Source organism: Cynocephalus volans, chromosome 5, assembly GCF_027409185.1.
Source record: "Cynocephalus volans isolate mCynVol1 chromosome 5, mCynVol1.pri, whole genome shotgun sequence".
NCBI classification, from domain to species: domain Eukaryota; kingdom Metazoa; phylum Chordata; class Mammalia; order Dermoptera; family Cynocephalidae; genus Cynocephalus; species Cynocephalus volans.
This window is the reverse complement of record NC_084464.1, coordinates 143,991,006-144,018,957: the sequence shown is the minus strand read 5'-3', so window position 1 is coordinate 144,018,957 and position 27,952 is coordinate 143,991,006. Positions and strand designations below refer to the sequence as shown.

Here is a 27,952-nt window from a genome sequence, read left to right as displayed (position 1 = left end):
GAAAACTATACACTAGTTTAAATGAGTAAACTAGAGCTATATGCATCAAAATGTATGGCAATAACAATGATCCAGCAGAGAAGGGGCGAAAGGGCTAAGTAAAATGTTAAGAGGAGATGTGATCTAAAGCACAGTGGAGGAGTCGGTCTTAGAAAGGCAGAGAGAGAACTCTTCCTCTGAACACAAAGAAGTACATGGAGCATGTGGCTATAGAGGCAGGCGGGTGGGTGGATTCTGTGGGGAGGTGGGAATAAAGAATATCTTGTCTGAAAAAGGGTATTTTTTATTTTACATATGAGATGAGGTCACTAGTTGAGAAATGGGTAGCAAGGAGTACCCAAAAGCAAGGACTGCAGGATTGTCAGCTAGTGAGGAACCCCCACCTGAGTCACAGCTTTGAAATGAATATAGTCAGCAAGAGCCGGCGTGGGGAAACCTCAAAACACGTGCTGAGGGAAGGAAGCACCGTGGGATCCGTTTATGTGAAATGATCTAGAATGCATAAACCCTGGAGACGGAATGCAGATTGGCGGCTGCCAGGGCCTCGGAGTAGAAGGAAATGTTTAGAAATTGCTCAAGGAGGGGGCCGAGCCCGTGGCGCACCTGGTAGAGTGCTGCGCTGGGAGCGCGGCAACCCTCCCGCCGCGGGTTCGGATCCTATATAGGACTGACCGGTGCACTCACTGGCTGAGTGCCAGTCACGAAAAAACGACAAAAAAAAAAAAAAAAAAAAAAAAGAAATTGCTTAAGGAGGAAGAGGTTTTACTTTGGAGTGATGGAAATATCTTGGAACTAGATGGAGCTGGTGGTTGGACAACATCGTGAATGTGCCACAGGCCACTGAACTGTTCACTTCAAAACGGTTCGTTCTGTTTTCTCAGTATAATTTAAAAAGAAGAAAAAACGAAATTAAAGCATGGTGTAGGAAGAGCGGGGCACACTGAGATTAGCTTCAGGTCTCACAACTGTTTCAGGGACGGCTATCTTGTTATGAGTGAACTGCCCACTTAATGGCAGGTGTCATTTTTCAGTCAGCTCTTTATGCTTCTAAATATGTTTTAAATTTTCCCTGCTCCTTTGTCATAATAATGTTTTTTAAAAAGTAAAATAGCCCATTACTATTTTATAAAATGAATCAAATTCTTTCCTTATGGTTATGGAGTGACCTTGTATTGGTAAAGCAGCAGTACCCAAAAGTCAATTCAAGTGTTTTGGATATTAATCAAGAAAACCGATCAGGCCCCAGGTATGTCTTGTCCAAGGTACCGGGAAATACAAGTAATACAGAACATGAGCATAGCCCTCAATAAGCTTACAATCTCAAAAAAGACAAAAACTTTGTCACTTGTCACTTTTTCAAACTCCTGAGGGGGGGGAGGAGAAGAAAAAGAAGAGGAAGAAAAGAAATAAAAGGATGAAGAGAAAGAGGTGGAAAAGGAGGAAGAGGAGGAGGAGGAGGAGGAAGAGGAAGGAGGAGCAATCAGCAGTGGTAGCTGGCACAGATCAAGTGGACAGTTAAGAGGTGACCACTTTTGGGGTTTGGCAGGGTCACTCAACAGAGGGAGAGCAGGGCAAGGTGGTGCAGAGGACTCGCAAGGCGGTGGTGACAGTGGCTACGGTGCAGTAGCCTGTGATCTAATCTGAACAGAGGGAAGGAAATAAATAGTGAGAAATAGTGAGAAGATACTCTTTTCTCCACTTCTAGTGAGCACTCTTTGTCAGGACACAGCTTCCCCGGGACGGAGAACTCTTCTAAATCCTCACCTCCCAGCTGCTTCCAAGGATATCTAAACGCTTTGCTTTCAGCCATGGTGAGGGCCTAATGACGCGCACCAAGCACATGTGAACGCAGCAGGTTACAGCTGGCTTCCTGCAAAGCTACACGTACCCAGAAAACTAGCCCCTGTTCTCCCACCTAGGCTTCCCCTCCCCTTCGGCAGGACCTGTGGCTGTCCAGGTGCCACTCCAGGGAAAGGAAATACCAGCTACCACGAGAGCTAATGCCCTGACCACACTGAGCAGCCAAATACGTCTTGGGTTTAAAGATTCCATTTCAAATAATTGAAAGTGAAATCATAAATCACAATTGTATGATGTTTTTAAATAAGTCTTTCTAATTCATATATGATGCTCATATCGTAAAATTTTATATAGATAAAAAAATTTTGTTAAGGAATAAACTGTATCTTACCAGCAATCCTTGTCTGTGAGACGGAACAGGGCTCCTGGATGTGCTCCTTCAGTGTGCTTGGCACTTCTCTGCATATCTATAGCATCAGGTCACACAGAAAGATATAAATTTAAAGATTATATTTTCAAAAAAGAGATGTTATTCTAAATGACAGCTCTGCCGCTTTTCTTCCCTTTAACACCGAAGCCTCTGTCTCCACCTTCATCACTATCTGCTGCAATCTTGCTTCAGCCCCCTCCCCCTGACATTCCTATGAAGAACCAACCAGTCCGTAGCTGCCCTGACCCCTTCGCGCCATGTAATGCTGCCCACGCACCCTCCCTGGAATTCTCCTAACACGCTACAGTGCCGGCTTCCTCCTGCCTCTCCAACTGGCTCTTCGGCATTTCCTTCACCAGCTAGCTCATTTTCCTCTGCTCATCCATCAACACCAACAATTCTGCAGGGCAGGATTTTTGGTCTTCCTAACCTTCCTCCTGGACTCTCTCCTTGAGTCTTGGTTTCCAATGGTATCATTTACCATATAAAGTTTTGAGAGACTGAGGACTCCCAAAAACATATCTTCTGTCCAGCTCTCTCTTTCATCTGGATACTCAGCCATGTCCAAATCTGAATTCATCATCTCTGTCTTCCCTGCACCCCTTCGTAAACTTTTCTAAAGATTCTAACTAATCTTTCATTTCTTAGGATCAATTCTTAGGATCACTCCATCCATTTCTTTAGAGCAGCTACAATAATCTTTCAAAACAAAAAAAACAAAAAAAAATTTTCCTCTGCTTAAAATCCACCAATAGCTGCCCACTACTCTCACAGTAGTAAATTTTGCAAGGTTTCTGACCTAAGCAATAATAAGGATTATTAACTGAGTTAATTGCCATTAACTGAGGTGAGAGACGTACATGAAGGCTCAGGTGGGTATCATGAGTTCAATTTTGTATGTTAGTTTGAGATGCCTATTAGACATCCGAGCAGAGATGTTCAGAAAGTAGTTGTATAAGCAAGTCTAGAGTATAGTGAGAGACCCAGGCCAGAGATGTAGATGTGTCAGTAACAGTGACTCATCAAAGCAGTAATTCTCCATCAGAGGCTAGATCAGCGAAGCACCTGCATCATCAGATACAGGACAATGGCTGCCATTTTAAGAGGATCAAGAGGAGAGGAAATGACTGATATGGGATCCATCCAAACCAAAGGCAGAGACATATCCATTCAGCCTCCCACAAAGATCTCATACTCTAACAAGGTATGTATCAGGCCAAAATGAAAAGAATCTATGACTTCATCTACCTTTAAGTCTTTCAACTGAAAAAAAGTAATAATATTTGGGAAAAGACCCCACCTTAATCATAGTTGCAGTCACATGCCATTACATTCCACTAAAATGTAGTAAATATACATTGCATGAATAAAATCGATAAAAATAAACATACATGTTTGAAAAGTCATGTGCAACATCAGGAAGCTATTTTAAGGTCTTCATTTTCAGAATATAATTACAGGCATTTTATTCCCTAATTCCAAGATGTATTTATTATTTAATGTAGTATATAATGCATAAATCCTCTAAGCCAAAGAATTCCATGTAAAATAAAAAATATTTTTTGAGAATATATGCTTATGTTTATGACAGATGAAAAAAATAACTATAAACATTAGTAAGCATGAGTAAAACATGTCCATACTTGGATATATTTAAAAGTAAAACAATTACATGATCCCACGTCTTTAACAACAAAATCAGTAAACACAAGAAATGTGTTACAATAATTCTGTATGCACACCTTATTCCATGTCGTATTTACAGTTCTTAAACTTTCTGAAATTTTATCTCTTTCCTGTAAACTCAGACTTTTATCTGAAAGCATTTCCAATTCAGCTCTATTCAGCCATTTGAGTTTTTCAGCTTGTCCTTCTATCTCCTGGGTTAAGTCCTAAAGAGGTCAGAAGACAGGTGTAGTTAGAAGGTTGTCCATACAGGGAAAAGTTCAAGAGCTGCATTAGAAATCTCTTGGGAAATTATTCTCATGAATGTGGATTTTTAATTTCTTAAATGGAAAATTAAATTATAAGAAGCCAGAACTCACGTTAACAAGTTATAACTGATAGAAAGGTAATGAACAGATACCAGTGTGCATTTGCGTGCGCAGGCGCACAAACACAAGCTTGCATGCGCGCTCTCTTAACAGGGCCATATTACATTACATTTACAGTGTTAACATTCTATTCTTCTCTTCACCTTGCTACTCCACCCTAATATACTATCCAACCCTTTGTAACTCTCCCCAAATTGTCTGAAAAGGGACATTCCAAGAAAACTATTGGAATTTTTAGATAAAACAGGAACAAGCTTGTTACATATTGTCACACTTTAGAACGAAAACGTAATAAATGTTTGCCACATAATCTTTTTCATCATTATTAAAAGTTTCTTTCCTGAAATGCCTCAATCATACTCTTTTATAGACAAAATCTCATACTGAATTAGTACACTATCATGTGTACTTTTATGCATGGACAGCTATGTACACACACTCATGCACTATTTCTTTTTTTAAAATAAATATGAGCATACATTATGCTTATTGTTCTGCAACAAGTATTTCAATTCTTAGCACAAAAATATAAATGTGTTTATAAAAATTTGTGGATATTTAACTATATTTACATATCTATAACTATGTAATTTTATATACTGTATACATATATACCTATAAAAAATTCTTGTTGGCTGCAAATCAACAAGGAAAATTTGACTAATACAACCATGACACTAAGCCTACAGTAAGCTGCAGTGTGTCACTCTGCAAGTCACTCAGTTTTCTTGTAAAACTCAGTTTTATACATAATAATCAGTAATTATCTTCCAAGTCTAAAAGCAAAAAACTGTACTTCACAGCTCTATTGTATTCTACAATCATAAAATTGGCTTAAAATATCCTGTAAACCACCAGTCTCATTCTTGAGACCACAATGCTTTTGTTTTTGTTTCTTTTATTTTTACATGAGAGAAGCTTTACCTCTGCAAGACCAAAATTAATATAGCTGCTCTTTAAAATATATAAATATTTTTTTCTTTCAAGTTCACCACATTTACCACAAAGTACAAAGTTTCTTTCCCTTTTCTTCTTCAGTCATGCAATATCGTGTTCTTAAGTGTCCTGTATCAAAAGGAATTGGCAGGGCCGAGCCTGTGGCGCACTCGGGAGAGTGCCGCGCTTGCGGCACTTGGAGCGCAGTGACGCTCCCACCGCGGGTTCGGATCCTATATAGGGATGGCCGGTGCACTCAATGGCTGAGTGCCGGACACGAAAAAGATACACAAAAAAAGGAATTGGCAAATACAGAGACAAACACACCACTTACTGTTAATTCTTGCAAGTTTTCTTCCAGCTCAGTGGTTGATCTCTTCTGCACAGCATTCTCAGCCTTTGTTAACCAACAGATAATCTCACCTAGCCTTTTTCTATATTCCATCACCTGCTTACTTTCTCCTTTTAGCCTAAAAGAACATATTGTTGAAAAACGCTGAGAAAAAAACATCTAATTAAGCTGAACATTATATAGTTGCTTTGGATATCCTGACTACACACCCAAAAGAAATAATTCCTAATAATTATTTTAATATGTATTTTTACATGAATGTTAATAGTAATGTATACATTCTGCAATACTAGAGATTATGCAATAATAAGAATTTTTTCCTAAATCAAATTCAAAAACATTAAAACTAAAGAATACTCCATTCTCTCATCATAAAAAGTTACATAGAAATTTAATACAAAAGACTTTTTTAAAGTTAGACACCTTTGAGCATTATAATGGAAATTTTTTTTAAACATGAAAAATGTCTGTATCTAAAAACAGTAAGAAAAAACACATAATTCTCTCGGAGTAGTCCATGGAGATAAAAAGGCATCATTACATGACATATTATTCACATTAGATGGCAGCTATTACTCTACATTATTCATAGGAAAGAACAAACAAGAACAAGGAAAGGTACTGAGATCTGAAAAATCGTACAAGTATTAAAGACAAGAAAAAATGTAAATTTGGTTAGTTCACTAAAAAAAGTATTATATTTGAATATAGCACCAAGTTATAAAAAAAAGTCTAAAAAAAACAAAGTTTTATAGGATGTAAGGAAAACAGTCAGATGAATATAAAAAAAGGAACTGCTGTAATTAGATCTTTTAAATGTTATAACAATAACATTTATAAGAATATAAACCATCTGTCAGAAGATGAGAATATGATTAGAACTTATACGACAAATACGATTATGTATTTTTAAAAAAGCATTTGAAAGCTATTAAAAACTTGGTGGCATCACTGTTTTTATAGCTGCTGTAATTAGTTGCTGGTTTAAAAGCTGAATGCAATTTTTTAAAGAATTACACTGTGTCATCCCTAATAAGAATTTATGTTTCTTATAGCTATAACTTTTTATTTTTAATCACAAAAGGCCTAACATAGTGGTGTGGTATATGTAATAAAATAAAAGTATATAATAAAATATTAAACAATACTTATATATTTAATAGAGTCAATAATTTGAAGGAGAGTATTGTAATATTTAAAAAATAAGGGGCTGGCTGGTTAGCTCAGTTGGTTTGGATCCCCCTACCAGCCAGCCACCAGAAAAAAATAAATAAAGTAAATGAAAATCACTACAAAATCACAATGTTTAAGTATCCTTCAGGAGAGAACACTGCTTCAAAATTAAAAAATAAAATAAAGCAATAGTAGTAATTATTAAGACTATCAATACTAAAACAGGTAATCTATCCTCTGCATTGAAAAGTACTGTATTTAACCTAAATAACTTTGAAAACATCCAAAATACTATTATAGGCCCTTTGTTCCCAAAACAAGGTTGGAATTTAAATTTCCAATGATTCATAATCATGACTAATTTAGTACTTTGAAAACAGAGCTATGAAGGAAACTAACATTATCAAGTGATTTCAACAAGACACATTTGAGTCACCCAAAATTTTCATCTGCAAACTAGCTAAATATAATCTACATTCTAAATGTTATCCTTAAGAGTAAAAACAATTTACAAACTCATGTTCAAACAGAAGATAACAACTGCTCATTAAGGAATAACACCGTATATTACTGCACTATGCAAATATTGAACTACAGCCACGCAATACAAAAACAAATTGAAGGTGCAGTATTTCTCAATGGCTTTGACAACAGTACACATATAAGCTCTTAAAGTTCCAAGGTGGCCCCAGCTGAAAATAGATTACAAACCTCAGTGAAGTTTAACATGAATTTATGAAAACGAATATTGCTTTAGTCAAAATACAAGATGTTGGAGAAGAGATTCATTATTTTTTTTCACTTCCAAAAAATGAATAAAATATATAATAAGGTCACCTTGTTAGTTTCAGGAACACTAACTACCACACTCCCCAGGGTGGATATTTAAAAATCTGTCGGGGAACTCTGCATTTACTGTTAATACCTGCCATCAGGTATATGTTACTCCCTAAGAAGACCTAGGAGAAAGATCATTTCAAGCTAGTGAGACTCTCCATGCAAACTCACTAGCACAGCATATGTGATCCTGTGGGACCTCAGCTTCCAGTCCTGACCCTGGCCCCCTGAGACCTCCTCTCCATTTAATCTCTGCAGATCCCTCAGATGGCTATACTATTCCTGCCTCCACCTTTGTTTGCTCTACTTCTTTTCTCTAGAAGGCCCTCCCTGTAAGGAATTTATGAAAAATTGCTGTAAATGCTTCAAAACTCAGCTTCAGTATCCGTCCTCTGCAACCCCTAAATTCCACAGCCCATCATACCTGCCTCTGTGACAACACTGTGTCTTCTTCATAATGTTTCCTTTAATCACACTAATATCATTTTTTTCCTTTAAACGTTTTCTACTTCTTAGTCTCTGAGTTCCTTAGCCATACTCGTATTTATACCCCCAGTGCGAATAAACACAGGACTCAATAATATTGTTCAAATCAATTAATCAATCATTGACAAAATTCAGCAATAACATGCTTGGAGACTAAGTTCTAGTTTACCTTATCTTTATAAGAAATAGATATCTTAAGTGTTTACTATGAATAGCCAGGGCCTATATATTTTACTAACACTATCTTACTTAATGACCATGACAGTCTTCTAAAGAGATATCATTTACACAGGAGGAATCTTTGGCCAGACAGCTCTGCAGTGTTCCCAAGTCATTACAGCACAATATACAAGAATGTAAGATAGCACCATCACTTACTTTCTATAAGACCTTGGCCCTTGGACAAGTTACTTAACCTCTCCTCTCTGCTCCTCAGTTTCCAAAGCTGTACAAAGGGCCTAACAGTCCCCTCAGAGGACAATTGTGAGGATTAAATCAGGCAATGTGTACAAAGCACCAAACACTCTCTCTCCCACATGTCAATATCTCAACCAAAACACTCAAATTATTATTTGTTTCTTACCAAAACACACAGTAATAGTTTTTTTTACTAAAAAGCCAACACAGGCCACATTATACTTAAATATTTTATGTCGTATTATAACACCAAACTTGATAAAATATTAAACTGCTCTTTAACAAAAGTATAGCTTATCACTGAAATAACACATCAACTATAGAGTTAAAATTAGCAGAATAAAATATCTTGGACTTTTAACCCAAAACTATCAATAACCTATATATATATATATATATATAATTAATGAGATGGAATATATTAAGCAAAGTAGAAATCATTCATTAAACCTTGATTGTCTCAGAAAATACAAAAAATTTTAAATATATAATTATGTATAATACTGAGTATTAATCGAACATGTTTGCAACTGGAAGACACCCTAATAAAATCTGGGGCACTGTAAAATAAAAATAAAATAGAACAAACTAAAATAAAATAAACTGACATAATAAATAAAAATAACAATAATAATAAACTGACAAAAATAAACAATAAGATTATGCTCATTATATTACATAGGTGAGGGATTTCATTACCTACAGAGCACTGACATGTACAGATACAGCACACCGTTTGACACTAAGAACATCCTAGTGATAGGGATGACTAATGTAGACTCAGGTAATCAGCGAGGGGAGATCTCACCCTGAACCCAGACCTTCAGACTAGAAGCCCAGTGTGCTTTTTCAACTACTTCAAGTTCCCACCATAATCCTCACATCTGAATAGTCAGAAATAAAAGGAATAAAGATGTTTTTTATATTTATGATATCTAGGTAGAAAAGTGAGACTTCATGGACAGCCTAAAAATACAGTAAGGGGGAACATGAACAGAGAAGGTCTTAAATATCAGTGAAATTCCTATTGTGATATCAGATGATAAAAGAACTTTGAACTCATCAGATTGCATCTTCAAAGATTTTGCCCAAAAGGTGTTTACTCCTGTGCCTGAAAACGATCACAGCTAAATCACCTTGGCTGCCTATCCTTCACTTCTGCAATGATCGCACTCCAGCGTTGGTTTAAATCTGCCAGCTTGTCTTTCAAGAAGCCTCCATCTGCGGGGGAGAGTTTCTGTACAATCCCCTCCCCAATTTGGTTTAGTGCTGCAAAATTGGGTTGGTGGCTCCTGATGCTCTCTTCAAGTTCCTGAAACCAAGCACAGCCCAAGATTAATTCCATTACTAAATTAAACTGTTCTGATGCAATAAATCCACCCAAGTATTGTGGCATTAATTTAAGGGTTAGAGAAACAAGTTCCTGAAAGGATATTTTATGTTCATGAAAAGGCATTTTAAAACAATTTGATTAAATTTCAATGAACACACTAAATTAAATCTATTTTAAAATCTAACCTACCCTCATGAATGTCATCAGGCAAAATACAGTGAAATAGGACAGCCTAATAACATAAAACAAATAACAGATGTTTACTTTGAAGCATAAGTATCAATCATGTTTGATTGAAGTAAATTGCTCATCTCCTTCCAAACAAATGCTTGAAAGCATTTCTTAAAAAAAAAAAAAATATACACACACACACATATGTACCCACATATAAGTAAACCTCAATGTGCCTTTTACTTAGACATTGCTTCATTGGTCTGCAAATTTTTAGGTAACAAATTAAAGAGATATTTTAAAGTAAAATTTAAACACTTATTCTGTAACTCCAAAAAGAAGGAAAATGCATTACCATACTTATGATAAAAATAAAACATTCTCTTTAACTCCTCATGAATCTCCTACATAAAATATATTTTTAATATTTAATAAAAGAGAAAATATTTTTAACAATGGTAAAACTGAAATTATTGAAATTGTGTCTGCTTTCTACCATTATTTTTAAAGACCTATTGTTTTCAGCAGAATTGACTTAGCTATTATGTTATATTTTCCCAAGACTGAATTAGACTTACATGAGCAGCTGCCCTACTATAGTTCAAGAATAATTTACTTTTATGATAATTACCAGTGATACAAAGAAAAACAAGATGCCTGAGTGTTTAAGTACAGAAAAGAGAGGTGAGTTATGCATATATCTTTCTGTCCTTGATATAGTCTTGGGTACAAAATTTTACAAATGTTATTCTGAATACAAAATTTTTAAAATAAAATTGCTTTTAACGTTATCCACTAACAAGTATTTTTATTTTAATTTCTTAAAAATCTTTATTGAAAATTGTACATGACCAACTTTTTTTAAACTTTTGAAAATGGAAATTAGAACTGGAACAAAATTATGATTTTTATATACTGTTGAGAAATTAACATATTTGGTCCTCACTTCTGAAATCTGTGTTAACAGCCACATGCTAAATATATAAGCAACCTTTTTCACAGCTCCCCCTCCTGTAACAGAAAGCATTCACCTGCTGATGGATCCTGGCTTTCTCTAAGTTCAGGCTGCCATCTGGAGCACAGGTATCAACCAGTAACTCTTCCGCTTCTGTGATCCACTGTGTGAGGTCATTAAGGTCACAATGAAACTGTCTCCATTCGTCCACGGCCCTGTCAAAGTAACTAGAGGAAAACAAATAAAATAAAATTGGCATCCAAACTTTCCATGACTGCATAGAAGCAATCTTTCTGAAAAAGAAATTCAAATTTCATTTAAACTGAAAGCCCCCAAATGAATGAATTCACAGCCCATTGCTCTACAAGACCAATTTTCACAGTGGGTGACAATTAATAATTCCTCTTAGAGAAACAGACATCATACCAAGAGCAAAGCAATCTGCACACACTGCCACCCACCCCACCCCACTCCCACACACATATAAATGCACACTCTCACGCACACACTAAAGCAGCTTTTTAACTGGAAACATTTAGCCTTCTCTGGCTTGCAAAGTCCAGATTGTTTAGCTGTAGATATGTTGACCCACCCAAATTCATACACTTACACTTAAATACCATGATACATAAAATAAAATTAATGACTCTATTCTCTTGGGGAATATATATATATATATATATATATATATATATGTTGTTTTACTGCCAGTCACTTAGTTCGTGGCTAGAACAAAGCCCCAAAGGCCAAAACCCTTCAAAGTTTCCTTGTACTCCATTATCTCTATGTTTTGGATGAATTGTGTCCTACCAAAATTCCTGTGTTGAAGCTCTAACCCCAAATTTGGCTGTATTTGGAGATAGGTCTTTTAAGGAGGTAATTAAGGTTGAATGAAGTCATAACGGCAGAACCCTAATCTGAAAGAATTTATAAGAAGAGAAAACGACACCAGTGAGCTCTCTCATGGCAAGACACAGCAAGAAGATGGCATTCTGCAAGTCAGCAAGAGAGGCCTAACCAGAAACTAACCTGCTGGCACCTTGATCTTGGACTTCCAGCTTCCAGAACTGTGAGAAAATAAATGTCTGTTGTTTAAGCCACCCAGTCTGAGTTACCTTGTTATGTCAGCCTGAGCAGGATAACATACTCTGGGTAGTGAGTAATCCTGAATGTCTCATTTACCTGAACACAGCACAGTATGGAAGTGAATGCAATGTCCAGGTGAGGCAATGAGGCAAAGGGCTATTGAGATTTCTTTAAACCAAACTCTTCTAGAGATGAAATAAATTAAAACTCCAGTGCATGTCATATTTGGAATACACAAAATAAGTATAAAAAGGAAAAGCTTTGTTGGATTAGGATCCTAAAAAATTTTTTCTTCTTTTTGTTTAGAGTAGTGGAGCTGGGAGAGGTTTAGAAGAGATCTCTAGATTTTAATAATGTTAATTAAATTTTTATTTCATATAATAAAAATATAACACTATTATTTTATAATAATAAATAGTCCTAACATCACTAAGCCATAAATAATGTTTATATTGTCTTCCTCCACGAAAATTATTTTTAAAATCAGTTAGTATTTGTTGACTACCCACAGGGAAGCAACATTCTATTGGGCGTGACAAAAGAAAAGCATGTCAAACAAAACATTATGAAAAGATATTAATATGGTCTTCATTATCATTTGCAACAATGTTCAATAATTGCATAACAATCACAATTTCTAACTGCAGATGCTGCAATCATGAATAGAAAATATTGCTAGAAAGGCTACCCGAAAGATCTAACGACTTAGAAAATGTAAACATTCAACTTAAAAAAGATAAATATCATCATTAACAGAACCTCAAATTTCAAATAAATCTAAGCAGCATAGGTAAGAATGAAATTGAAAAGAGTTGTAAGATAGGATGCCAGGGGAGAATTGGCAAAGTGGTCACTTCCAGCTCTCTAATCATATGGAGGCAGCGGGGAATCATGAAGGACTACAGACTTCCAGAAAGTCAAGTAACTCAACGTCCAAGCCTGGCTAATCTTGCTGAGAACTCTGTTCATCTTTCCCATGCTTTGTTTGGATTAAAACTAGAAAAAATGTTTGCTATTTCTAATATTCCAACTGGCCGTGCTCTCTTCCCCGCAAACTCACCTCACTACCTATGCTCCCCGGGGCTGGAAATAGTGCCACCACCCACCTAGGTCCTCAAGCCAAAGACTCGGGGGTCAGTTTATAGTCCTCCCCCTTCCTTTCTCCAGCATCCCATCAATCACCACCTTCTATTAATTCAACAATTTAATTCTCAAATTTTCCCCTTAGTCTCCACTTCCACAGCTGCATCCCTAGTCAAGCTATCATCATGTGACAGCCACAAACCGGTCTCCTCGACTTCAGTCTCATCCTCCACCAACCCATTCTACAGTCAGTAAGCTGCCATTCCCTTGCTAAGATACTGCCATGATTCCCTACCATTCTCAAAGTAAAATACAAGTGGCTTAACATGACACACAAGGTCCTTCTGATATGGCCCTTTAGACCTTTCTGGTTTCATCTTACTGCTACGAGTTCTTGCTCCTCAAAAGCATCACACCCTCTCTTATCTACAACCTTAAGCAATGTTATGTTTTCTCTATTCTTTCCCCTTGCTAACTTCACAATCTCCAAGAAGCTTTCTCAGATCCCTCAGGGTCCCCAACATGGCTCTTGGTATTGTCGCCATCATAGCACTATGCACTAATAAATTGCCTGTCTAGTTTTTTCTACTATATATCTTTGGACCCTGAGAAAGAGACTGTATCTATGTAGTATTATCTGTCTCAGAATCCTTTATACCCACTTATATGTGGCTTTGTGCCCTGAATTTGCACTCAACAAATATTCACCAAACACATGGTTCATGAATAAATGGATGGACTGGTGAGTGAGTGGGCAAAGTCTTTCTATGATGAAATGGAACTCCAAAAACTTTGGAAATGATGCAAAAAGAATGACCAATGGATTTAAGAAGAAAAACTATTCCTGGTAGAAGATGGAATGCTGAGCAAAAAACAGACACAATTAAGGTAAAGAAAGCAAAGAAAACTTAAATCAAGTTGTCTGAAGTGAATCAAGAAAACCTTTTTTGAACAATATGTACAAAGTATTAGAAATTAGACCAATTGGAGAACATTAAGAAACTTCTAAATGCAAGATAAGTCTGGACTTTGTCCACACAGCAGTAAAAGCCACCAAAGAACATAAACAGAATCTGAGAAGATATTCTTAAGAGAATAGATACATGAGGATCCAAGGATCCAGGATAATAAGGAAGAAATACCCAGCCTAATGAAAGGGATGAAATACATCAGATAAAACAGAGCTCCACTGTTCCCTTAAGATGGTTCTAAAGTTACTTATTTGGAAAAATATAAACACTAATGCCACCAACCACTGCAGAGTAGGCATAAGGGAGTTATCAAAAAAAGAGGATCTGTTTTATTTTCATAGTATTTATCTTACTTTTACTATAGAGCAACAACCAGCTTGAAAAACATTACAGACAAAACATCTTGGAGATCTGGTACAGACAAATGGCCCTGGTGGTCACCCTGGTGCGGTTATGACTAAGAACTGGAACCCAGCAAAGGGCATGTGCCATTGCCTTGGTATTTAATTAGAAAAACAGAAGAAGAGAAAGGAGTCCTTATTCACTGCTTGTGAAAGGTGAATAAATAGGAACGGAGAATAATAAATATTCTAGGACAGCTAACCAAAGTAGAGAAAAACAAAGCAAAATTAATAAGAATAAGAACACAATCAACTAATGCATCCAAGAGCTGGACAAATAAAATAAGACAGACAACCCTCTAGCTAATGTAACCCAGTAAACAAAGAAAACAAAATAATAAAATAAAAGATATGATAGAAGTGCATTTTCTAACATAAGAGAAGACAGTTCTGTGCTTAAAATTTTGAAAACTGCCACAGAATAAACTATTTTTTAATGTAACATTTTTATAATCAAGAAAATGGTGTGGATGTCTGCAATCAACATTACTAGGCAACATCAAGTTCTACCACATTAACGAGATGCATACATGCAAACAGGATAACTGAAAAAAAAAGAAAAATCATCATTATATATAAATATGTCAATATAATGAAACATGCCAAGAAAGTCAATTTTATACCTACACACACACACACGTACACATACACAGAGGGGGCAGAAGAAAAGTACCACACACCAACCATACAATACCAACTAATGAGAAAAGCACATGGCTCTGGTAATAGTCCTGGTGAGAAATGTTTAGCAAACCTCCAAAACTTTACTGAGGATACAGAAAAGGACCCATATAATGAAAGAAAGACTACATTTCAAATTGACCATTATTCCACAAATTGATTGAAAGATTATAAAATTTTACCTGAAGAACAAATACAGAAAAAGAATCTAAATTTTTAAGTTAGAATAATTGGGGAAAATATACTGTACTGGATAAAAAAATGTATAATGCTTTAAACATGAAATTATGGTATTAGATTAAAATTAATGGTGCAATAAGGCAGAATTAGCAAAATTAAGTAAATATGAAATAGAAAGGAATTTAAAATTATGATGAAGTATCACCAACAATAAGTAAGGGATAAATATATTCAAGAAAATGAACCAAAATAATTGGTTGCTCATTTAAGAAAAATGAGGTTAAATAGAGCTGATCCGTGTTTCTCAACTCAGGCTGCACAAAAAAATTAACCGAGGTGTGTTTGAAAAGCAGAGATGCATAAGCTCTACTCTTGCTACTGAACTTGGTAAACAGAACCAGTAAGCTGAAGCCTTAACATTTAATACATATCAAAATAAAATTCAGATAGATTAGGTTTTTAAAGGTAAAGTTTAAATCAAATAACTAAAAATTGTTTTTAAAATATACACAGACATTAGTGAAGTTAGGCACAGAAGGACAAACACTGCATGGTATCATATATGGAATCTTAAAAAAGAAAGTGGTTCTCATGGAAGTAGAGAGTAGGATAATGGTTAGCAAAGGGTTGAGGGGAAGAAAAGAAGTGGTGGACTAATGGTTCCAATTCTATGCTATCTACACTAAGTGAACTATTGTGCAGTATAGGCAGGTACTGAAACAACACCCTGTCCCCACAAATATGTACAAATAAATGTTAAAATATTTTGAATAATAAAAAATAAATAAATAAAACAAATTATGCATAAATAACTAATCTCACAGTGCAAAGGTAACATATACATATAAACAGTGAATAAAATCACAAAGGATTAGACTATAAGATATAATTAGATAAAATTAAATTTTCTATATATCAAAAAAATACATTAACAAAATTAAAGGCACATGAAAAGCAGAGAATAATTAAGCAAACAAAAAAGAAATATAAATGGTTAATATTCTTAATGTAGAAAAAAGCTTTTGTAAGTTAATAAATATGTAGTAATACCAAGATAGGAAAACAGGCAATACTGGGCCATTTGAATATGTAAGAATATTCAAATCTCACTGATAATCAAAGAAATAAAAATAAAATTGAGATGCAATTTATCACTATAAAATTATCAAAGATCTAAAACAAAAAACAAAAAAACATGTCAATGTGAGCAAGGATTCAAGAAGAAGGACACTTTAACAACTTTTATAAATACTGTTGGCAGGGTTATAGTACCCAATTTCATGATGTAATCCAGGGCCTTAAAATATTATTTTTTCAAAAACTCATCTTAATCTAATAATGAAGTCTAATGAAATATAAGTATGAATAAAAACATATGTGAAAGGATATTCTCTAAATGTACAAAGAGACGATTTTTAAAATCCATACAAAGGGATATACCAAAAGCCATTAAAAGCTATCTTTCAAGGACTGGTTTATCTCATAAAATTAGGCTAAAAATTAGAAGGAAAAAAAAAAAAACCATGAAGAACATGATACCTAGTTTGTGTGTGTGTCTCTAAAGTTTTCCAGTGTATTAGTCTGTGTTAACTTTCCTCCTATATAGTACTTTATATCGAACTATTTCGTATCTTATTTGCCTTTTCATTACATTCACAGCTATCAGTTTTTATTTCTACCTATTAATAGTCCTGGTCAAAATGTAGTAAGAAGAAGGATTCAAACCATTCCATTAAACAGAGAATTATAAAAGAGGGTTTAGAGTCATATACGGATTCCAATTATAGGTAGCTGTCCCTGTTCTTGACTCCCATTAATCATCAAGAATATGAAGAAAATGAATATTAATGAGAATCCTTTTCAATTTTTCTAGAAAAAATGGACACTATTTAGATGCTAAAAATTAATATATTATTAAGATGCTGTAAATGGTCATCTATATGTGATTAGATTCCTCTTTCTCTAAGGAAATACACTCATCACAATTTATGAAACAGGGCATATTACAAGGATGTGAAACATATTCTCATCAATTATAATGTGCACATGACTATTTCATGGTCCATGGATTTATAGGTATTTTCTTAAAATTAAATATTAATTTTATTTACACGTACCCTTTACGATCATTGTACATTCTATTAACTCTGTCCCATTCTGCATTCAACTGAGTAAGTGTATCCCTGATCTGAATGGCTTCGGGTCCAGAGGCTTCAAGGATAACATCTGGTTGCTTTTCATGAATGACTGCAATCTGCTCTCCAAGTTTGTCCAGTTGGTCTTTGATATTCTAAAAATACATTGCCATACATTAACAAAATCCAGCAAAGTAACTAAAAGAATGATATCACAGACAATCAAAAATTGGTATTGTATAACACTCATTTAAAATAATAATTAGCCATACTATTTGTTGCTCGTGAAAACTGGAAACCTTTTTGTTTTTAAATAATACCCTGTATCGGCCAAAGTGTGAGGAATGCTACATAATATACTAATGGCAGGGGAAAAAAATCCTCACAGATATTTAAAGTGGCACCTGTACAGGACATATGACAATCGTCAATAACTTTCTCTAAAGGTAATGAAGTGTTTGAAGCTGGAATTATTTATATTTTCATATACCTAATAATGTTAGTTTAAATGACAGAAATGAGCTATCAAACATATCAAATCTATCAAAAATAGCAGTGAATTTATTGTGACTTTATATATAGATGCAATCAAATTATATGAAAAAGTATTTAATAGTTTAACTAATAATCGAGATGCCATTCCATACCTCAAAAACAGGCCAATCTTAAATAATTATAGATGGCCTGATAAATGCTGACATTTTACATCAATCAAGTTCATGAGACAAGAATATGGTCTGTGTTTGTGTTTTTAATCAAAAAAAAGTATCTGAAGTTGCAAACAATTAATAACTGTGCACACTTAAAAATCCTTACCCATTTATAAACAATTAAAAAATTTTTATTACATTTCATTGGTGAATACAGGAAATGTTTATTGTTTACACACATTATTAATTCCTTGGCACCAATTTTACAAGATACAGACCATATAAGCAGGCACAGTAACAAATTCTTTATTTTTACATTAACTGCAGCTATTCAAATGTGGTGCCTGGCGCTGGGAGCACAGCGGCGCTACCGCTGCGGGTTTGGATCCTATATAGGGATGGCTGGTGCGCTCACTGGCTGAGCGCGGTGCAGACGACACCAAGCCAAGGGTTGTGATCCCCTTACGGGTCACACACACACACACACACAAAAAAAATGTGGTGCCTGGAAATTTACCTTCAAAGAGTCTTCCTGAAAAGAGAAGTCTTTATAGACAGTGGTGTTTAGCTCTGGAATATTAAGTGATAATTCAACATCATCCATGGAATGTAAAATTTTGTTAATTTCAACCAGATAATCTGTGGGGAGAGGTGAGGATCTAATTCCAGAAGCAAGTTGACCTGTTTTCTTCTGTTGAATAGGGATTGCCTATAAAAACATTTAAAAAATAATAATGTATATATCTTAAAATACCTCCACATGTGTACCACCAAGTTGATAAAAAATACAAGACTATTATGTAGAGGAATTCAATACTATGAACCAAAATTTAAAAACTTAATGTTTTTATACTGTAAGCCTGCATTGCTACAGAAACCCTTAACAATCACTATTCTAATTTTCTTCTGCAGCCTGATGTTAAATGGTATAAATAAATTAATATTTGAAAGGCTTTTGTTTAAGACATGTCATCTCAACTCATTTAGCAAATAGATACATAACAACTACTTTCCTAAGTTGTTGAGGAAATGAGAATGTGCTGCCAATCATAAAGTTCTGTATGAAATAAAAAGTTTTAATACCATTATTATTTCACCCATTTTAAAATATCACAATTAGATTAAACACTTCTGGGCCGAGCTGCTGAAAACATAAGTAAGTTAAACATGTTTTCATAACATAACATAAAAAATGCAACGGGAGTTTTGATTACAATGATATCTAGGTCATTCAGTATATAATCTTAATCTTTGAGAACAATATTACAGAGTATCAATGTCCTACTTAATCCAATAGGTCCTAAAGTGCTAAATTCAAACAGATTCAAGACTCTATGGGCTACTCATTTACCCTAATATGGATTTTCTGGATTCTCTACTCAAAGCTTTCTAACCAAAGTGCTCTCTGGGATGGAGCACTAGTCCTTCAGGAGTTCAAGTTCTTTATTCCTAGATAACTACTATTTAATAAATGCTGTGTATCCCTTGCAAAGGGCCAAAGTGCAGCTAATCACGAAGCATCCTTGACACTTCTACATCTCCTATATTGAAATTGTAAAAATGATATTCATCTGTAAATTCAAAGATGATAGTGAAAATGATCACAAATACATGTTCATTCAGTTAGGGATCTTGAAAATGATTACAATTCTTAAATAAAACCAAGACTCAAGCTTAACACCACTGAGTCAATAATAACACAGTGTTGAACCTAGAGGTCTGCACTTATTGCCTACCAGAATTCAATAAACTACTGTTTTTGCCAATTGATGGGCAGTCCTGGACAGCCAGGTTAGAAGCAAGCCTACAGATTTCGTGACTTTATCAACAGGATTAGTTATACTTGTCTCTAATATTAATTTTATTATCCTAATACCACACATTCAAATTTTAGACAAAAAGCATTTCTAGATGCTCACCCTTAAGTCTAAGAAAGCAAATTCTATTTTTTTAAGCAAATATAAAAGAATGCTGAAATAATGGGTCCACCCAGGAAACAGTTTTGAATTTAAACAAAGATAAATATTTTTTAAGAAAAGAAAAAGTTAAAAATAAATCTTTTCTGATTTTCATTGCAAATAGGCCAATTTTTTTTGGAAGATCACAAAAGTAGGCTCAATTGTTTTTCCTCTGAAGTTTAAGGAAAAAAGAATAACGCAATGAAAGTGTTCAAAGGTTGAGTAATCACGTCGAAGAAGTAAAATAAGAAACTGGGACCCTTTCTATTGCTTGGCTTCCTATCTATTAATCAGGATCTTGCTGAGAGGTCATCTGTTTTCCATGACCAAAAAGGACTCCAGATATCCAATTACTTGATCGTGCTTATAGGACATTTAACTTTGTAGTACTTTCCTCACTTTGCATCACTAGATACTATGGCCAGATTTTTTTTTTAACCTACTGTACTGGATAATTGGTGAGAGCCACTTTTATACTTTAGCAACTACTACAAGGCAACATTCCTGTACCACTTCTTCCGTTACACATAAATTGTCATTCTGCAAGGCCACATGTACCTGAGGCTTTAGGTTGAACAGGGGAGTTCAGTAGGTATTATAAATACAAAGTTCCAAGTTTAAAAAAAAATCACATTCATTAAGACTGCCTTTTTTTCTATTCAGACTATAAAGGAAATCCAGTATTTTTCTGAGTCTTTATACCCTTGCAGAAGCAGCAAGGCAGTTAAAGATTAAACATGTGCTTTTTATATTCCCAAAATAGATTTTTTTTCCTCTAAGAGAGTAATCAATCAAAATGCCCTATGAGAAAAAAATGTCCTCAAGGTCTGATTCAGACTTCTGGATAAGGTTATTTTTAAAGAACTCTGCTAGGACACAGAAATACACATACACTACAGGTTAGTACTGAAATGAGACAGTATTACATCATGTTGCTCATGTCATACAGCAAACTAAAGTCTAGGTGGATTAAAAATTTGACTTTAAATGAGTATTTTATAAAATTTTCTAAGTTTTGTTTTTATCAAACCAAAGGAAAAAATAAGAATTAAATAGATTTGAATATTCATCAGCTCTCTGGAGGAGGACTTTTTAGATTCCAAACGAGCCAAAAAAAATCACAAAGGAAACACACAGTCTTGTGTGGCTTAACAAAAATTTTAAGGGCATGTTCTCTCTTAAGTGAGGATAAGAAACAAAGAAAGAAAGAAAGGCCGTAATAAAACGTTGAACTTTCAGAAGGCGAGAACAGACCTGTACTTACTAGAGGCAGGAAAGAGGGAGAGAGAGAGGACAGAGGGAGGAATTGGGTAAGGGACACAAAAAGTAATTATGATTTGTAATGATGAACTTGCTAACAATATTGATTTGATCATCACATACTATATACAAATACTGATAGTTAACTCTGTACCCCACAAATACGAATAAATAAAAATAATTTTTAAAATGTTTTTTAAAAAGGAATAGCAAAAGGAAAAAATTTTTAAAGGGTTGAATGTTAAAGGAAAAATAATTAGAAGATAAAAATCAGTAAGATATTTTATAGTAAATATGACAAGGGGTTAATATCGTTATTTTATAAACAGCTCATACACATTTTAAAACAGTAATACCTTTGTAAACAAATGGGAAAAGGTCACTTAACACATATTCCAAATAAGAAAATGACTCAATCCTCATAGCACATTAGAATCATCCAAAAACTTTTGTTTGTTTTTTTAAAATGCCCACACCTAGGTCTAACGTGACAGATTCTGATTTAATTGATTTGGGGGATAGATTTGGGCATTGTTATTTTTTTAAAAGCTCTCAAGTGATTCTGAAGTTAACAGTTTTTGAAAACTATAGATTTTAAAGAGTACATATCATATTTTGCCTAATGAAATAGGACAAAAACATTTTAATTATAATAACTAATGCTGGTAAAACCAAGATGAAATGAGCCTGTAATAAGACGTATTCATACTTATCAAAACTAAATGTAGTTATGTATTAAAAACCTAAAAATTACTTCAATTTTGGACCAGTAACAACTTTTGATTTGAGGCCCAACGATGAATAAGTGATGACCTGAGTCCTCCAAGAACTAGGAAAGAAAGATACTTTAAAAATTAACAGTAAGGCAAAGAATTATAATCTGATCAACATTAGAAATAAAAATGGAGTTGGGCTTGAAAAGAGCATTTTTCAGGTAAAATAAAAAGACAAAACCCACATCAGGGAATGGGAATAAAATTAGCAAGATCCCAAAAGTGCTAAGGCCTATGGTACGTTTAGGAAAATGTAAAGAAAACCAATAAAACTACACTACACAGGAAGTGACAGCAAATCAAGGGAGAGAAACCGGGGGTCAGATTGAAGCTTGGTGCATCGTTACACGGACAAACTTTGCACTTAAAGCTTTTTCTGCATTTTGCAATATCTTCCTGAACCATTTCTTCAGTAAAGGAATGACAAGATCAACCATGACCTTGCAGGAAATAGTTCTAAGGAAGATTTGGCAAATGGGCTAGGGTAAGAAAAACTGGACATAGGAAAACCAGTTTGGGAGATACTGTAATAACTACGCTGTGGAAAATCATAAGTCTGAATTACGGAAAGGACTGAGAGCTAAGAGAAGTTAAGTCACTTTCCCACAGTCATAAAACAAGCAACTAACTTCAGGTTCATACCTGTGTCCTGCTTCATTCAGACCTGACGGTTTTAATCCCTGCTCAATGTGGTGTGTGTGAGGAACAAGAAACAGTTGAGAATGATGTTGAGGTTTCTACCTGGAGAGAAGGGCTAGCTTTTAAAGTAACTGATATAGGGATAAAGTAGAAAACACAGGTTGGAGGGGGAGGAAGACGACATGCTCAGTTTGAGACATATCACAAGGCTGCAGTACGTACAGGCAGAGACATCCGAGAGGCAGAGAGCCAAGAGACTGGAATCTACTCACATTCCACAATCATCACATAAAACTGCTTCTAGGAGGGAATACCAAAGCACAGATCCCTGGGGAACGCCAGCACACTGGGGGGACTGGCCAGTTGCTCAGCTGATAGAGCACAGTGCTGATAACACCAAGGTCAAGGCTTCAGATCCCCATACCAGCCAGCCACCAAAAAGAAAAAAAGAAAAAAAATGCAGCTAGAAAGATGGCCACTTAAAAGGGAACTGGTAGTGAATCTCTTTCTAGAATATAAATCATAGTATGAGAGTACTTCAAAAAGTTCGTGGAAAAATAGAATTAAAAGATTATATGAACCTTTCCATGTACTTTTTGAAGACCCATCCTATATCAGTTTCACAAATTTAGTTACCTGTAAACTAGACATTTTTTTGGCATGGCCAAGACCTCCACATATAAAATACAGAATTGAAACAGGAAGTCACTTCTGAAAGGAATAGATCTCTTTTAGGTTTAATACATAATCAGAAATTCAAAAAAGGTGGCCAATAATAAAGTTTTACATTTTTATTTTGAGTCCTTCCCCCTTCAAAAATAAAAATGTGTCTAGTAGTACACACTAGAAAGGAGGAAATAATATTCCAACTGGTTTGTTTGAAAGTGTCCATGAATGCAATAACACCTGAAGGGCTAAAAAAGTTACTTAAGTGCAACGAAAACTCTCCCATCAAAATACCTTAATTTTGTTATATCTTGTGTGCAAAAGTAGTAACTGCAAACGGATCTTTTCTTTCTTATGATCCTCCATAGGCTGATGTAACATTTGTTCTCCTCTCTGTAGAACTTCCTCAATCTGGGGTCTCTCCTCATCCATCTGAATGTTTAAGAGAAAAAAATTACTCAAAAGAAAAATGCATAACGTCACTTACTGTAGTTTCCAAGTAAGAGAACTAACCTACAAAGTACAGTGTAAGTCAAGATATGTTCATCTGAATGATCAAAAAATTTGTTTTTCTTAGAATATTTCATACTTGAAGTTAAAATATCTCAAAGCTAGTTTAGGAAAAGTTACATAATATGACAGTACTTGAATAAAATTGTGGAAAAAATAGAATTAAAAGATAATACAAATCTTTCCATGAACTTTTTGAAATACCTTCATATTAAAGATTACTTTTAATTGGAAAGTGTGTCCATTTTTTCCTAAATATTACATAAATCACTTGGCAGATCTTATATCAATGCTCGTCAGAAAATCACATTTGGATCTCTTCCACCATATTTGGCAGATTATGTGAGTAAGCATTATTGATATAAAAATATAATTAACAGCGAAGAAAAATTAGAACACCATGTTTTGAAAACTTCCTTGAACCAACCTTTCCATCATCATCACCGGATTCCAAGTGTTTCTCCACAATTTTTAACATGTTTTCTATGTCATTTTCTAATTTTTCCAAGTCAGAAACAGGCACACCAGCTTCATATGTTTCAGAGGTGACCAGACATTGTTGTGATAATGGTTCCTGATCAATGAGCAACTGCAGAAGGAAGAGAGTTCTCTGAAAATATATTCTTAACCCGACTTTCCATCATTAATCAGACAGATGGGGTGTCAAGAGAGGAACTAGCATTTACTTGAATAGATTTTAATTTCATTCATTCATATAGCGATGATTTTACCAACTTGTGCTTCTCTGGATAACCCACTTTCTCCAAATTCTAGCGAGTGAATATAAGCTAGTGTGCAGCTGAATGTTGCTGCCTGCAGTGCTGTGTGGTGGAGTCTGGGACCACATTAAGCAGAACAGGAAACTCGTCCATGACCAGAAAGCCGTCACTGTCATGGCCACAAAAAGGAAGAATGCCCACCCCCCACCCAGCACAGGGACACCCCACAAAATGTCTCCCAGTTAACTTTCCCCAGTAGAATTCCTCCCGGACTGTGAAACCCAAACTTCAAAGAAGTACATATTTTTCATAATGCCTATATAGAAAACTTTATATTTATATAACTAAACTCAATATAAGATCTTTAATAAAAACTAAATGCAGGAAAATAATGTCCAGCATTGGCTAAGTGTGGGGAAATTAGCAATTCCACATCCTGATTTTGGAAGTATAAATTGGCACAAACTTTCTGTTGGACTATTTGGAAAATCTATTCAATAGCACAACTTTTGCAACAGTTTCAAGTTTCAAGGACTTCTAAGAATTGATCCTAAGGGCATAGTAAGAGATGAACAAAAATATACGCATAAAAGGACCTTAACAAATACAGTATTTATTAAAGCACAATAAAAGTGGGAGATTAACTTAGGAAATTATAACAGAGCATATATTGGAATACTCTCCAGCCATTAAAACAAAGTCAAAGAAGAATGTAAAACAATATAAATTTGTGACATTTTAATATTACATACATATGAATAAAAATAGACATGTATGCAAAAATGTTTTCAGAGGTTATTTATGGGGACAATGGTAATTTTGTCTGTGTAATTTCTTTCACCCCACCCCTAAGTCTTGCACAATACTTTTTTATACCAAAGAAAATCTCCCATAGAACTATTGAAAAGTTTAAAACGAGCTTAGAACAGAAGGTAAGGTCAAGGCTAAGGAAGACAAAAGCTAAAAGCATGAATTTTGTTTGTTTTCTTTATGTTGATAATCTAAGTACAGTTGACTCTGAGCAATACGCCAAACCCCTCGTGCAGCTGAAAATCTGTGTATAACATCTGACTCCCAAAAACTGAACTACTAATAGCCTACTATTGAACAGAATCCTTACAGATAACATAAACAGGCAATTAACACATATTCTATATGATATATGTATTATATACTGTAGTCTTACAGTAAAGTAACCTAGAGAAAAGAACATGTTAAGAAAATCATAAGAGAAAATACATTTATAGCACTGTACTGTACTTATTGAAAAAAATCCATGTATAAGTGGAACCATGCAGTTCAAACCTGTGTTGTTCGAGGGTCAATTGTTTATTCATAGACTATGAAAAATAATTTGACCTACTATATTAGATATATCAAATTAAAACAACACTAGACAATATTTACTTCCTGGTTAAAAAAAAAAAAGGATCCTTCCGTTTCAATCATTTTAATGCACAACTCTCTAGAGGCTGAATTAACTGACTATTCAAAAAATGCCATCCTATGGGCATAATTGAGATCCTTAAAAATTCAGAATCCTATGTCAGAAATGAACACTTGGTCTGAATGACCCTGATGTCAGCTATGGTTTTTTTCCCCACCAAACCATCAAAATGTTTTCATCTTTTCAACTTAACATTTACTGAGCACTCACAATGTGCCAGGCCTTGAGAACACTACAGTAAAATGTTTTCTTTCCTCCCTCATAAAACAAGGGTAAAAAGAGAGAGAATGAGAAAGATACACACAAACATTGTAACATGGCAGCACAAATAAACATTCTTTTTTTAAAAGAAAGCTATTATTTATTATCCTCTTATTTAAATTTATAAAGCTCTTTTTTTAATTTATACAATCAAGCAGTACCTTTCTACATTAGGTCTGAATTGTGAAGTTACCTCTAACTTTGAAATTTATCAACATGCAAAACATAAAAAACAAGTTCACAGTGCATGCAGTGTGAACACATATATAAAGTATGACTATAAAATCATGGGTTTAATATTCATGCCTTGCTTGGGAATTACTCCCATTATTTCATAGCCAATTCTAACCTCCAATTGAGTCTTCGAAATCTTTTCTCAAATGGGTTATTTTCTTCAATACTAATTACTTGTTTTCTCTTCTTCATATGCACAATCACAAGTAAATGAGGACAAATGCTCCATTCAAAGAAAAAGTGATTAAAATAATTTTAATTTAAAAATTGTTGACGTATGTCCAATATGCTCATATATCATTTAGATACATATCCATAGGAAAAATGGTTTTCTATAAAAATATAATTACTCACTTTGGCACTTTGGATATGTTGAGACACCTTTTCAAAGTTTCTATTCAGTTCAGCTAATTTTGGTTCCACAAGTTCCTTGCTTGAGCTTCCACGTGCATTCATCAAAATAACGGCTTGATCACGGACATTTTCAACCTGGAGGTTGGCATCAGCCAGCTCAGATATTAAACGCTAATTGTAAGAAAACACAAAATTATCCCATGGAAAAAACCAAAACCAAACATCGTGTGATGCTCAGAATTAAAGGTACTTTAAACAAATGTCTGGGATTCCTAGTAAGGGATTTCAGCACAATCAACTAATAAAAGAGCTGTCCACATAAGACTCTTGGAGATCTCAGTTCCTCCCACCAAGATAAATGTTAATAAATCTATTGCATGGGAAGAACATGTACACAAGTAACTTAGAGCATTCCACAAGAGAAAGCACCACAGCAAAATATTCCACCCCCAAAAGCGTTACTGATTCCTCTGCGTTTGCTACCTTCACAATTTCTTCCTGTTTACTCGCTGGTTTTTTTTCAATCTCATCCAAGAGAGCTTCAGCTTGATAAAGCCAGGTACTTATGTGAGCAACATTTCCATCAAATATTTCCAGCTGGTTCTGATGGCTCTACAAAGGGATTGATACGATGCTGACACAATCATATGAAATATTTAAGAAGACAATCTTAAAAGAGATTTAAAAGACTTTCAAAGAGGAAATTGTAGGCTGAATTTAAAGAAGGGTTTCCACCTTCCTGCAAAGCTCTTCTTCAGCAAATAAATCTCATTCCTAAAAATGCACAGCTATGGCTGAGCACTTTTCAAATTTATTTGATTTAGATCTCAATACAATGAACAGTTGAAGTGGAAAAAAGATGAAAGCTTTTTGTTCAATTTCATTTCAAGTTTGTCTCTTATTCCTCATTCTTGTTTTACAACTGATCTCATTGGCTTCCCTCAATCACATTTTCTTAAAAACCCATTTAAGGAAGTAATAATATTAAAAAATGATGAAA

The 27,952-nt window shown here is 34.6% G+C and overlaps 1 protein-coding gene across 4 annotated transcripts in view; it reads right to left on the bottom strand.

Moving 5' to 3' along the window:
* UTRN (utrophin) overlaps positions 1-27,952 on the bottom strand; it is a 473,290-nt gene that overhangs the window by 256,574 nt on the left and 188,764 nt on the right. For all 4 annotated transcript variants that reach the window (XM_063097714.1, XM_063097711.1, XM_063097712.1 and 1 more), the window contains 11 exons: positions 27,436-27,564; positions 26,953-27,123; positions 24,365-24,526; positions 23,722-23,859; positions 18,649-18,840; positions 17,464-17,636; positions 11,021-11,171; positions 9,622-9,797; positions 5,555-5,690; positions 3,973-4,122; positions 2,192-2,267 (listed from right to left, as the gene is read on the bottom strand). In XM_063097714.1, coding sequence (XP_062953784.1) covers positions 2,192-2,267; positions 3,973-4,122; positions 5,555-5,690; positions 9,622-9,797; positions 11,021-11,171; positions 17,464-17,636; positions 18,649-18,840; positions 23,722-23,859; positions 24,365-24,526; positions 26,953-27,123; positions 27,436-27,564 — 1,654 coding nt within the window. The remainder of the gene's footprint in view (positions 1-2,191; positions 2,268-3,972; positions 4,123-5,554; positions 5,691-9,621; positions 9,798-11,020; positions 11,172-17,463; positions 17,637-18,648; positions 18,841-23,721; positions 23,860-24,364; positions 24,527-26,952; positions 27,124-27,435; positions 27,565-27,952) is intronic.